We start from the raw sequence: 14,775 nt of genomic DNA, 5'->3' as shown, positions 1-14,775 counted from the left end.
CAGGTTTCCTTTCTGAAACACATGCTTCACAAACAAGAGCAGCAAGACTTCAAGTTCTGATATCACTTCATTTAATGTTGCATAGAATTGAAGTAGTCACCCCAAATTTTTGAGGGCAGACAAAATCCCATGCCTCTGAAGTGAGAGCTGAAGCGCAAATGGAGGTTCTCCTGAGGTGTCCAAAAGACTGCTGTCTGGGTTAAAGTTGTAAAAAGAATGTAAGAACATTTTTGGAAAGTTAAGGGAATTGACCCAGGAGTCTGAGGAGACAGCTCTTGTACAGGACTAAAAAGAACGTAAAATATTTTTCTCCCAAAGCAATTCACAGAAGGAAATGGCTGATAGCCTGAAATCTGTGTCTGTTACTTTTAGAATTTACTTTTTGAAAATATGAACTAAAGGAAGTCACTGACAAAATCTGAAGCTTAGTTTATAATCATGAACCTGGGTCTGAAGAAGGCACTTTTCCTTGCAGATAAGGCTCATGTCTCTTTCCATTACAATAAAATGCTAGAGACAGCTGAACTGAAACCATGCAGATAGCCTGAGTTCACTTAGCTCTAATTTTGAACCAAGGGAAGTATGGACTCAGAATGGCTTTTCTTCTAATTTCCATACAAATTTTGGTTTCAATTAACATACTGTCTTTAAAAAGTGACTTCATTTTCCTTGCAAAGCCTTAACTTCTGTGCACCACAGGATTGTGAATGTGTGTCTGTGGGGGCAGATGCTTGTTTGGAGAGATCTTCTGGATTGTGCAGGCAAGCCAACATTGTGGTTGTACCTCTTCTGGCCCATTCAATATCCCAACTATGAAAGCCTTGTTCCTCAAAATATCACTTCCCCAATCTTACCTTGTGGTGCCCACTCTCTAAATTCAGTTCTCTCTACCACAGTCTATTCCTACGGAAATAACTCTGCTCTTGAGACAAACTACGGGTAACCTTCAGCATTCACAATTATTCCTGAGAATTTGCCTCTTGACATTGTTTAAACCTTTTCCAGAACCACTACAGTGAGAGGCAAATAGATGTTAATTTCCAAATAAAAAAATAATAATAATAATAAAAAAAAAACCTATTTGTATTACACCAAAATGCACATTAAATATTTTGCTGAGATAAGCCAGAGAATATCACAGTGGAATAGACACTGGAATTTTTATTTCTGGCTCTTATGACACTGTTATTGAAATATTGTGTTCAGCTGTGGTTTTCTCCATTCTGAAAATCTTAGAAAATTGGATAGGACTCAAATAAGAACTACAAGAGTGATTAGACTTCTGAAAGTCATTCCCTATAGTGAAAGACTAAGAAAGCTCAATTTATTTAGTTACTGAAAAGAAGGTTAAGAGGATCACAATACCTACATGTGGAAGAGATTTCTGACAGTAGGCAGCTCATTAATCTAGTGAAAAAGGCATAACAAGATCCAGTGTTTGGAAGCTGAAGCTGAAATAAGACTACAAATGAGGCACACTTTTTTCACAGTGACAGTAATTAACCGTTGGAACAATCTGCCCAGGGATGTAGTTGATTCTTTATCATTTAAATGCTTTACATCAACATAAGATACCTTCTTAAGAGATAAACCTGTATCTCAAACAGATGCAGAAATTACTGGATGAGGTTTTGTCTTGAGTCTGCAAAGGGTCAGACTGGATGCTTACCACAGCTGCTTAACATTGTACCTTAACAAAAAAAGTTCTGCAAGTGCTTTCCACTTCAAGAGCCAATCACTTCATGACCATCATATCCTTTGTATGCAGTTCATTTCAAACTGAACAGAGCTTTCCCCCAAATTTTTCTTTTTGTTCAGCAGGTGAAAGACCAGCACTTTCAGGACACACATGGGCATCTTCAAAGATAATGCCTACACTGTATTCTCTGGCATCATCACTGCTAGAGACCAAAGAGTACCAAAGCTGCGAGTGAGCATACACTGGAAAACTCTCTGAGCACTGGCTGTGCATAATACTTCTACCCAAGGAACATCTATGGGGTTGGCTCCAAGGCTGGTAATAGGTGAACTCAATATGCAGACCTTGTAAAAGACTTATCGTCTCAAGGCAGCCATGTGGCCTCTCAATTCAGCCATCTGCATGAAGATTGCAGTTCCTTTATGTCTTGTGAAGTTGTTGGAAAACGACTACAAAAGCAAAATATACAATGAGGCTGAGTGAGCCGTTACTTTTCCTCTCAGTTCCTTAGTAGTATATGTGAAGCTTGCCCATTAAGTCTTCAGAATAACAAAAAAAAAAAAAAAAAAAAAAAAGGAGGGAAAAAAAAAAAAAGGATAGAAACTAGAAGGTACAGAGAGCCAGACATGAAGCTAGAGTTTATACACAAAATAAGGAGAAAACTAAACTTCTCATTTCTACCAACTACAGGAAGGGACAGAAACAAATATTTAAAATGTCAAAAAAAAAAAAAAAAAAAAGGAAAATTATGAATTATGCATCATTCAGAAAATGGTGTTAGGGTGGAAGCCCACAGAAAATCACACCTAGACACTTGTCACGGGCTTCTGTGGACTTCTCATATTTCTTAGAATATCTACTTACTTCCTTTTTTTTTTTTTTTGGTGACACTGTAACACTTGGCAATGAAGTCTTTAAAAATAATGTAGGGATTATTTTTCAAGGTATACCTAGTTAAGACAATATAACACAGAGTTTTAATATGAAACTGATTAAAAGTATTTCTCCTATTTGATTACTTTGTTATCCAGCCTGAGTATATGTCCTAATAGTTATTCTGAAAACTATTCACAGAAATGGGTTAAATTTTCTGGTGAAATGCTCACTAATACAGTATTCTTGCAAAGGACATGAAGATGACCTTCTTGCTAAAGAACTGGACTCTTAATCTTAGGACATAGGAAGAGGGCTCTATTCCCTGCTCAACCACACGCTTCTCATGTGATACTGAGCAAGTCACTCTTGGCTGGCTTTGCAAATGTGCTCAGCAGCTGCTTCTTATGATCAGATTACCAAAGTGCTGAAATCTTTTGAAAATCTGGCTATTTATTTTGTTGCTGAATAGGATCAGAGATCTTTTGAAATCTGGCCCCAGTTGGGGTGCTGTGCTCTTTTGAAAAGCTAGCCCTAAATCTGTATATGCCTCAATTTCTCTATTAGCATTATCAGCACTGTTCGGCTTCATCAAGAGGATGAGAAACAGCTGGCATACACAGCAATTCAAATTTGAAAGGGGATACATAAATGTAGAGTTGTTCTGATAGTTACAGAAATATCACATGTACTTTAAAAAAGCAAGGAAAAAACAGCTCCTGATCTTTCCTAAACTTCTACACAGTTGTGGTTTTCTATAAATTGTAAAGTGAGATAAAGTTGACAATATCATTCTGCTTGCTGTATGCAATGGTTGGGAATTCTCTGTATGCGTAAAAATGTGAACAAAAATATTCCTCCATCTTCTTTTTATGAATATGCATTTAATGACTTTCCAGATGATGAAATAAGACATGGAATTTTGTACTTAAATGTGGCACCACCCCATGCAAAGCAAAGCAAAAACAGTTTTTATATAATACAAATAGAATGCAGAGTGACAACACATGCGTGCTTGTGCAGATGCACTGGGCTAACTGTGTAAAAATTATAGGGACTGACATGCTCAAGCACTGAAATTAAGGTAAACGTTTTGTAACAGCTCCAATTATGAAGATGACTGTAGCACAACTGGAGTTAAGTAGTTTATTAGGGATTTGCTTTTCTTTCCTTCCTTAGAAACAGGAATCACAGTATGACTAATTTAAATGGATTTAAAAAGAAAAATATTCATCTTGGCTTGAAAGCCAGCAAACAAACAAAAAACATGTTTCTTAAAGGAGCTGAATATTCTATAGCCTCACCTAAGTTCCCAGTGGTATGGAGATTCCTATTTTGCTCAGCCTCAGAGAGATGTAGAGGCTTACATGTTCTCTAAATTGTAAGCTCTCTATGAAGGGTGTTCTTTAATTACAGACAGCTAATGAAAACAGTTTTTACTGATCTCTCTAATGTCCTGGGAAAGTCTTTACTATGGATTCATTGTATTCTACTTTATACCCCTGATTGAAATGGGAGACCACAAGAGCATAGGGATTTGGTGGAAACTCGATTTCCTTCCTCCATCTTCAAAGAGAAGAGCTGCAGAAATTAGGCTGCGTTGATATTGTGGTCAAGCATTGGTTAGACTGTGGTTATACTTGCATTTTATATAGATATAAAATAACTGCACTTTGGTTTTGAAATTCTACCTTGAATACCTAAATCTTGCTCTGTTGACCACAGGTATCTGACACAGCTATTACACAAAAATTAAGAGTTATTATTAAATCCATCTACTTTAAACTTCATTTCCACAGCTCCATTATTTATGCCAAATACTTAGACAGTCACTTTAGAAAATACTAATAAATATATAATTGTAAGCATATGAGATGTAAAACCAGATTTGCTCTTTCCATTAGAAATAGTTTTTCTTTCATTTGAGACAAAATATTTGAGTCATAACTGTTGACCTGTAACGTGGCATGATGTAACTCTGGTAAAAAAAAAAAAAAAAAAAAAAAAAAGAGTAAATATAAATTTAAATAGCTTATTCATAATAAAAACATCTTTTTTTTGCATGTGTGTGTGCATGTTTAAGGACTGCTACATTCATTATCAGGTGGTTAATCTATTTATTCTTCTTTTTATACAGATGCATTTATTATCACCCTCTAAGATCTCAATGAGATCTAAAGAAAGAATTAACTTCCCTGGAAGTATGTGGTAAGAGTTCAGACGACCCAGAAATCCAGTAAACTACATTAATAAAAAAAAAAAAGGTATTGCTAAACTTTATTGAAGTTAGCAGGACTTTAAGCATGTTCTTACATTCTTTGCTCAGCTGAGGAGATTCAGGTATGATGCCTATACTGAAACATTTAAATCCAACCATAAGATCCAATTCTTCAACCACTTACAAAATAGATCACTACAATATAACCTTTACAGAGACTCTGTTCAAACCATTCTTCACAGCAAAGTCACTTGTCTTCTGTTCAAAATAGGACAAATGAAAAGACAAAGAACACTTTTGTCATATAACCCTACAGATAGCAACAGCCTTTTTTCATTTTACATATCAAAACTACAGCAATGATTATTTTTTGTCTGTTTCTGATTAGTATAAGCAAAAAGCAGAACAAGCATTTTTGGCACACCAGATTTATTGCACATCTGTAATTGGCTAACCCCATCATGTGCATTATTTGAAAAAGTTATGTAGACTGTACATATTATTTAAGATATTCATGCTTCTAAAAAAGACCACCTGGAGTTAACCCATGCAACATAAAACATGAACGTAAAATCATATGGAAACATTTTATTAAGGGTTTTGGAAAAGCAGACTGTTGTGGTATCAACCTTTACACAAATTTCTTCTGGATGAGTAATTAACTCTCCTTAACAATACACATGATTATAAAATGAAATCAAGAAATTAACTTGTTTTTAAATTGAAAGTTCTCCCTGTCTTATTTTACTATAATCACCAAAGTTGCAACCCATGCAACTGTCAATAAAATTCTCCTCCTGATGTATTTTCAGTCCATTGCTGAAGGCCATGCTCTTGTGAAAACCCACTCAGCCCATACTGTCAATATTCCCAGCCATGAATTAGAATTAAAATACTATCTTTTCACTAGAATGAGAAAATTACATGAATTTTGAATGATAGAGTGGATGACTGTCCATAGACATGCATATTGAAGGATGGCAGACTGAAGCAGTTATTTTTTATTATTATTTTCTTCTGGTGGGTTTTCATGAGTTTTTCATTACCAAGACTGCACTCAGAATTGAAGAACTGTAGCTGCACACACAGTGATAATTGAAGGAATACAAAATGGAAGAGTCAACACCGAAACTGAAAAGAGGAAATAATAACTGGCCAAGAAAAATAAACTGAATAAATTGTAAATTTAAAAATAAATTGTATTAAAAGAACAAAGAAAATGCAAAAATGGCCAAACCAGTGTAGAAGAAGAGAAAACAGAAGATGAATTGTAGTACAATAGAATGGAAATAAAATAGCAGCTTCAAGTAAGAGAAAAAAACATTAAAGTTACCTGTTCTATTTTCTTGCTCATAAAAACAATTACTGTTTGGTTGTTTTGCTATTTAATTGTTAAGTTGTAAGGTGGAGTTCTAGCAATAAACAACTCTTCCAGGCACTGACATCTGATTGACAACATTTTAGAAAGAGCATTAATTTGTTACCAGCAGTAAATGTTTTGCATCTCCACAGAAGTGATGGATAGAACTTTTTATGACACAAATAAAGCACCATCAGAAACTAAATCATTCTATCATTTCTGCTAGCTCTTCAAGTATCAGGTAGGTTCTTTTTTCCTCATTAAAAAAAAAAAAAAACTGAAAAGTGCTTTTCACATTATTCCTGTTCTGCATCACAAGAAAACCAAAACATTTCCAAGTCTTGTAAAAAAAAAATTAACTACAAAGCAACTACAAAGCAACAGCCACTATCCTGGATTTAGGATAGTCAGTATGAAAATGACTAGTATGATTATAAGACTAAAGAACAATTTATTTTTCTATTTCGTTGTACTGGAGAAAAAAAAATGTTTGATTTACTAAGTTGCACAGATCATTGTCAATGACCTTTTGATCAAACATCATTGTAATTTGCAAATTTTAAATCAGCAGCCATATTTACTGTCAGATTATTGCTGATCATGTCCAGAGCAGTTTCTGAAGAAATCCACAGAAGCTCCTTTGTTAATAATACCTTTCTTTTAGATCTGCTTTCCAAGATCAGTTATAACTGATCAGTTAATGGCAAGGTGTGATCTGCCAATATAATATTCCACTATTTTAAAACTAAAGTCTTATGAACCAGTAAATTAAATGCCTTAAAAATATTTAAGTATAGACTGTATATCTTTGTTAATTGACTAGCAACCTCAGAGAATTAGGCTTTGTTTTACAAAAACTACTTTTCACTTATCCATGTTTATTGAAAAAAATATAATTTTACCCTTACCTTTTCCTTAATTTCCCCAGTAGTATGTCTATAACTGATGACAGACTAATCTTCATTTACCCATGTCTCTCCACTGGTACCTTCAGAACTCATGTCATTCCAGTTTTTCTTTTTAAACTTTTCCCCTTGCAATCTTATCTATCTACAACTTCCATGACATGAAAGAGATGCATTTAAAATTAATTTAGTGGGACAAATATATTTTCAGGGTTTTTAGAGCCCTTTGATATAAGTTATCCCAGGTCATTTGATTTATTCAAGATTATCTCTACTGGATGCCACCAACTGTTTTTCAGTTAATGAACAGTTTTGTACAGTACTGACAAAGGGTATAGTATGAACTGTTTATCATCTGATTTTGTTTCCAATCCGTTAGGACATTTATCTGTCTTGGAAATGTGGTACTTCAAGATGAGTTGTCCACAAAGATTCCTTGTAATAACATGGGAATAATGGCCTATGGGATAGGCCATGTTTTGCACAGCAGTGTGCATTGGGATTGCAGGGACTAAGCTATAAACAAAGGTACATTTTCCACTGCTGCTCATGTTATTAGCAAAATTTTCTACGTTGGAATCTCCATTGGTAAAATAAAATAAAATAAAATAAAAAATGTCAGGATGTCAGAACTGTATGAGCATAGAGCATATCTCAAAAAAAATATATTACCATGTATCTATGATAAAGACCTATCAAGCCCAAGGAGATCTGAATACTTTCAGTTGTTTTACTGATATGCTGGGCAATGGAGCCCCCATTCATTTTTCATGTTTCCTCTTTTCTTTGTCAACTTTCTGCACCTTAGATATTCCAATTTATCTTAATTGCTATATATTCCCCTTTTATTCCCAAAGTTTTACATAAATACACATAGATGCGTTTATTATTGCATTCACTTTCATTCTGAAAAATTATGCCATTTTATAATTTTCAGGTGCCTAGAAAACCATCACTTCATGTTTTTCCTGTAAGAGTTCTAGTAAACTTCTATTCTAATTTCTCTATCTAAATTTTTCCTCACAATCAATTTCACATATAAGTTACGCCATTAGATAATTAGTCCCTCCAAAGCACTGAGTATATTGGTTGGCACCCTACTCCATTTGCAGAGATTGAAAGCAATCAGGTCATGATCACTTGTCACTAGGCAACCACCAAGTCCGAGTCCAGTATTCAATTCATCTTATCTATCACAATGAGATTCAAACAGAGCTACCTCATTTTGGGTTCCATATCTTTCATACTAGAAAACCATCAATAATTCTCACAAAGAACATTATCTTTTTACTGCTGACTGCCTGAAATTTCCAGCACTCACTTTCTACATTTAAACATCACCTAATAGACTTTTTCTTTAATCTTTGTAATAGGCGATTAAACAACTTACCACAACTGCACTACCTCTATGACCAAATAAACAGGTTTAGAATGGGTAGATAATACATTTAAAATCAGTGTTTGATACTTCTACACAGCCAAAGCACTGTATAGCAGCTTTTGCACCAAGAGGAATCAGATTTTCCTATCAATAAGAAAAATGCCTGCAAGATATGGAGTAATAAATTACAACACTATCAAGGATTCTCCAGCACAAGAGCAGAAGTTCCATGTGAAGCTGGACAGCCAGATTTAGAGGCCCTTTTCACGACAAACAATATTGCCAAATCATGTGTTAAAATATATTTGCTGTGCCATCTGAATGATCTTTTCCCATCTGACAGTGAAAAACAGCGTCTCAGACCAAAAACGTTGAGGTAGAAAGTTTATTTCTTCACCTCTATGGATAGTTTCCCTGAGAAGGAAGTGCATGGCAGCTCAGAAAGGAAGGTGATCTCAGAGGAAAGTTTATCAGTTTGTGAGGTTTAGCAGCAGAAGGCTTGTACTGTCTTGCTTCTCCTACCCAGGAGACAACATTTAAAATATAAGAGGTGACGAGATAATATTACTTAATATTATATATTACTTATATTACTTATGATTACTCACAATAAGATGATTCAGAAGGGAACTATTTATTTACCTCTTAAAAATGTGTACTTATCTAGCATAAAAAGTATTATAAAAAGTTATTTAAATTAATGAAGGTAATCCTACTTTACATTTAGGATAACTAGTACCATGCTTTCCAACTATTATTATTGCTTATTTTCTTTCCCAGAGAATTCAAAGCACTGGACTCAACCCCAAGTTCCACAGTATGATAAAACAAAGTTCATTTTTAACCTATACTTTTATACTTTGTTTGCACTGATAACTGACCCTTTGAAAAGCATGATAGTTTGAAGGAAACGTGCAACTTTTTTTTAAAGTATGTGTGTTCTTCTGGTGATTGTCAAAAGATTTTTCATTTTCTCACCAATGCAGAGTTGAAGTGACACTGAATGCTTTATTACAGGTAACACTTCAGAGTCATATTTAGTTATAAGACAAGAGCAATATAGAAAAATACTTTAGTCCTCCACAAACTTTTGACAACAACTGATTTCTTTTCATATGCCAACGTATTAATTTCAGAACACAGATGTGTAAAGATACTTGATTTCAGAGCATGTAATGCTAAAAGAAGAGATAGCTAAAGTAAAAGTGACATGCCAGTCGGTATTGTTTACTGAAGTCCTTTTCACTCCTCACCTACAATCTCATTCACCTCATCTTCTCTCAAGACAGAAGATAAGCAAGATTAGCTTACACAGGTAAAATAATTTTTGGCTTAAACAAAATAAAGCACAATAAAACCATTTAAAACTTGAGATTGCAGATAACCTCTTAATTACTTTTTTTCATTCAAAGAAAAGACACCTAAATTTGTCTCACACACTCTTAGTTTCCATTGTCATATTCTTCAGCAGGGAATTATACTCATGGCCCTGCACAAACAATTGCATTTCCAAAGCCAAAAACAACCACAGTTTACTAAAAAAAAGAATAAAAGTCATTATAGCAAGTTTCCAAAAGGGTTTACAGAATTAGGCAGAGACTACTGCATTGACTGCTGCTTCAAAAGAAACAGAAATGGCAAGTGCTAACAACTGTGTTCAAGACGAAGAGTCAGGAGCCTTCCTTTTACAGTGATGGTGATCCCAATTTAGTACTAGGGTCCAAAGCTCACCCAGAAAGGAGTTACATGGTATGACTTCACTTCAGCCACAGACATTCCACACATCACAGAACATAACAGCACCTTACACTTCCTTCTCTCCCTTTCTTTCTTGACTTGGAAAAAAATATATATATAGCTTGGTGAAAACAAATCACATAGTGGAAAAGAATATAAAAATATAAGGTCAGGTAATCAAAACACATGGGAGGCCTTCAAGTGACATGCCACCTAAGACACCACTACTGTCTGAACACACAGAAAGTGCTATAAGAATTCTTCCATTCTCAGATCAGAGTTTTCAGCAGAGTCACTCAGTGAAAAAACAAAAAGCTTAGTATTTCATTTACTTTTCTCCTCAGAATATTTCCCTTAAATACTGGGAGTCAAAAAAAGACTTCAGGAGGGTTGGAAACAAGAGAAATAGTACTGTTATTCATAACATACTGTATGTACTATGCAAAGAATAACAATTTTATTCTTACTGACTCTAAATAACTTTTGGATTATTTTCTGCCCTATAGGAATTATGTCCTGATCTTTAAGAACTTTAATCTTTAAACTCATCTGCTGCAAATTGTGTATTTGTTTACAAGGTCTAATACTTCCTACATATAGAAGGCCTTAGACAATGCACCCAAAAAATTGACTGAAGTCTGCTGATGGAAGATTTATCCATTTTTAGCAAATGTCAAATCATTGGCTATTGCTTTTAAGATTAATAAAAGATATAATGGTTTCTAGATAGCCTCTAAATAAAGATTACTATGAATGGAGAAATGATTTACCAATAGTCACCACAATGAGATTTCTTTAAAGGTTACAATCATCAGTTATTTAGCTGAAACACTGCTGAGAATGCCTGGTCATTTCTTGAATAATGCATCATGTTCGTTTTAGATTTGATCTGTATTATAACAATACGGATATTTCTTAAATAGTGGAGAAAACTATCTGTTACTTCCCAATTGCTCAAGATATTTCCATGAAGTAATTGACTCTGAAAATATTATATGAAGTCACCTGAGTGTTCATTTGCAAGCAAAACTTGTAGTGATCAGTACACAATAGGCATAAGAGAACCTACTCATCAGCCTTTATAGACTTTTAAGAAAAGCTGTGATAAATACAGGGCAGAGTAAAGGACCTTCCTGAAATACTCAATTAAAATGATTAAATTGCTGTACAGTACTGAGGAACAAATTTAAAACTAGGCTTTGAAATTTAATTATTAACATAAGCAGACCATCACATTGCAGGGGGATGGGGGGAGTAACACAGGGGAGTAGTTGCCTATGCAGCATAAGTACCTCTCATATAATTTTCCAAATACCTTTGAGTTTATTCAGGAGATTGCTTGGACTTGCACAAGTTATAACATCCAGTGTTTCATTGTAGAATTATCAGCTGTACTTCATATGAAGCTGCAAGCTCTTTACATGAGCTTATTAATATGAACTTCTTTAAGGTCAGCAAAAAGCAACCTTAATAAACAAAAATTAATTTCTTTTGATGTCATTTCACAAATGTTTGATCAGAATGTGTAAACAGGTTTACTGTGTAAAGAGAACTGGTGAAGTAATAAAGCATACCTGTACTGTACAGTTAAGCCTGCTTACAGTGAGTTCTTATACAATGGAATTATTATTACTAATTATTTCACTAAACTGACAAAAAATAAAATCCTAATCAGCTTTAAAAAAAATCTACTCAAGTAGAACAAAAGTTAAAAATCCTTCTTTATCCCCCCCACAGCCCTCATGCCTAGAAAAATGGGACCCATGTCATCAACGGATAGAGAGACGTTAACTGTTTACCTAGCTTTTTTATACAGAAAAACGTGTTAATCTAGACCAGACTACTTATGCTTTTATCTAAGAATATATTTTATCTAAGAATAAGGTTTTATTCTCCTTTTAAAGTATTTCCTTCATTACAATCCTTGCCCAAAAGGAAGCTTCAGTATTCATAAATATATTCTTATTCCACAAGAGGATAATGAAAAACAGATCCCAGATACTTTTAAAACATACACAGAGACCTGCAAACATCAGACTTTCTGTAACACAGGGCAGCTTGTAGAAGCTCTGTGTGTCATTTAGGTACAGGAATTTGGGAAGGAATTATTTATTTTTACAGACCGATCATAGATCCTACAGCAAGGAGTCTACTTCATACTCTTCTTGAAGCATTGTTTAATTACCTGACAGCAGAGTTTCATCCTGAAAACATTGGGAAGATTTGCATATTATATCAGAAGCCTGATGAACCATGTTGTACTTGTGCTCTGAATGATGTAATTATTACCTTTTTTCTTCATGAAGATTATATATGGCATGGCAGATAATATAAATGAAATATATGAAGTGACGCAAATATGTCCAGCTACTAAATCATCAGCTTCAAAGTCCTTTGGTTGTTGCCCTCCATGTCTACTGCCCTCCATCCACTGAAAATTATAACTTTGCTTAATTAATCTTGCTTCCTTTAAATAGAAGAGCAAGTAAAAGCTCTTTGCATTGACAGTACCAGTAACCCTTCATGGACAGTTGTAGTTTAATAAGGTTCTCTCACACTAATTTAAAATACTTATTAGACAGCAAGATCACACTCTTCTATATACATAGCATGAATAAAAAACTACACAAAACATTCAGTTTATCCAAGTTCCTAGAAGCACTAGTCAGCACCAACATGCATACAGCCTCTAAAAACAAATATCTGATTTTTCTATTAACAGACTTCTATGGCAACTCATGTCTAAAACATTTGTGGCCCAACAGCTTGTTTAAGCATGAAAAGAGGGTATTTAATATTGAAAATAGCATATTTTGGCTGAAGTCTTGATACATGCCTACAGGCTCAAAAGTCAAAAATAATTTCTGTACATGTTTAAAGATGATGAATAAAATCCTGGTCTCTGATCTGAAGATTTAAAAATTTGGATGTGATGTTCGTGAACTGGGAGACATGATTCTGCCTTTAAGTTTTAGTGACAGAATTAAGAGATTGAGTTCTCAAATCAAGGAATAACACCATGTTCCTCTCAAATGCATTATTTTATAGAATATTAGAATAGGAAAAGTAACGCAATCATTGCTAAATAACTTTGAATTATTTAATCTTTTACCCAGAACGCTTACAGCTGTAATACTTATATCAACAGGTTTGTTGTTAAATAAAAATAAATAAAATAAGAGGTTTATTTCACCTTCACATGGTGTCTTTCTCATGCAGACCTCAGATTTCCACATTTGTATCCCTTTAAAGGATTTGATATGCAGGGAAAGAAGAAAGGATGATGGTAAAAATTTCAATTTAGAGGTTACTAAAGGCTGCCATGTTTGATACAATACAACGTATTTACAGCATACCTTTTACTGATGTATTAGGTGGAGGTCCTTCCATTCTCAAGTTCCATGGAGGATCGCCTTGATTAGCAAAGTCCCTCATTTTCAGATAGCTAATTGTAAGTCGGATGATGGATGCCTTGTCAAGCTGGCTGGTAATGGCTGCAGGCAGCGGCAACAACTTTGCCAACTCATAGAATTCAAAATTCTCCTTTCCCCGGCGAGATCGAGCAGCATCTCGGGACTTTTCCTTCCTCAAAGCTTGTAAACTGAAGAAAATAAACAAAGTAGGGCATTCATCAATATTAGTTTTCTGTCACATTTAACCAATTTGCTTTTCCATTGCTGGTCTTCTATACAAATAACATTTTCAAAATGTTGTTGTGTATGGATGTACAGAATTCATGATATATTTAATGGTACTCCAGTCTTTGAATAATTAAAACTAATGATAGTACTTGAGTTTTGGTTGTAGACACGCTATGTAATGACTTAACTCATTTCAACAGCTTCTTCGGCTATCCTTCCTTTTTCTGATGCCAGTCACAAGAAAGAATTCCCAAGAACACAAGGCTTATCTACACAGATCCCATTGCTGCTGCTGACCCACTGCAACCCATTTTTGTCTACATGTGTACCAGATTCTGACTCTGGTGGGAAAGGATGCTAGAAACAGATGTCTGAAGTGATTGCCACCTCTGACAGGGGTTGCAGTGCAGGCAGCCAAGATGACCAAACAGGTTGTAAAGTAGCTTCTGAGTCACATAAGTTTACAAAAGTCTGGTATTATAGTGTAAATCTGCTGGGATTTCAGGAAGTTATTCTTTATGAGCTGTTCAGCTGTCTTTTTGTGGGAACAGTAACCTTTGTCAGAGGTGTGAGAAAGCAGTTAATAGTTATGTGCTTCATGTTTCTGATTGTAATTAACTACCACATATGTCAGACTCCTAGACAACTTTTTGATCAGAAAAGACCTTCTGCCTTATGCTAAGGAGGTGGAAATGCAGAGACATTCATTTATTCCTGTTTTACCAATGTATCTCTTGCTACCACCCGTATGCAAGCCCTAAAAGTAACAGTTTTTATTCCTGGGTTATTTAATTGGCATATAACTGCTGAACATGCATTGGATCATCAAGACTTTTCCTGAAACTCAAAGTAAACTCAAAATTCAGTTTGTTTCAATACATGATAACACTACTTTACAAGGGAAAAGAAACTTTTCGTTTGAGGAAGAGGTTTGAGGCAGACAGAAATATACAATACACTT

At 34.6% G+C, this 14,775-nt stretch overlaps 1 protein-coding gene across 3 annotated transcripts in view; it reads right to left on the bottom strand.

Moving 5' to 3' along the window:
• The window catches only part of NPAS3 (neuronal PAS domain protein 3), a gene marked incomplete at its 3' end in the record, with an annotated part of 610,700 nt that overhangs the window by 411,625 nt on the left and 184,300 nt on the right, over window positions 1–14,775 (bottom strand). For 2 of the 3 annotated variants that reach the window (XM_082761140.1, XM_082761138.1), the window contains one exon: window positions 13,530–13,774. In XM_082761140.1, the coding sequence (XP_082617266.1) occupies window positions 13,530–13,774 (245 nt within the window). Of the gene's footprint in view, window positions 1–13,366; window positions 13,418–13,529; window positions 13,775–14,775 lie in introns of all 3 variants that reach the window. The other variant, XM_082761139.1, reaches the window with a different exon arrangement.

The sequence above is a fragment of the Aythya marila genome (genome assembly GCF_965140915.1).
Source record: "Aythya marila genome assembly, chromosome: 5".
NCBI lineage: Eukaryota > Metazoa > Chordata > Aves > Anseriformes > Anatidae > Aythya > Aythya marila.
This window is presented reverse-complemented; position numbering and strand designations above follow the sequence as displayed.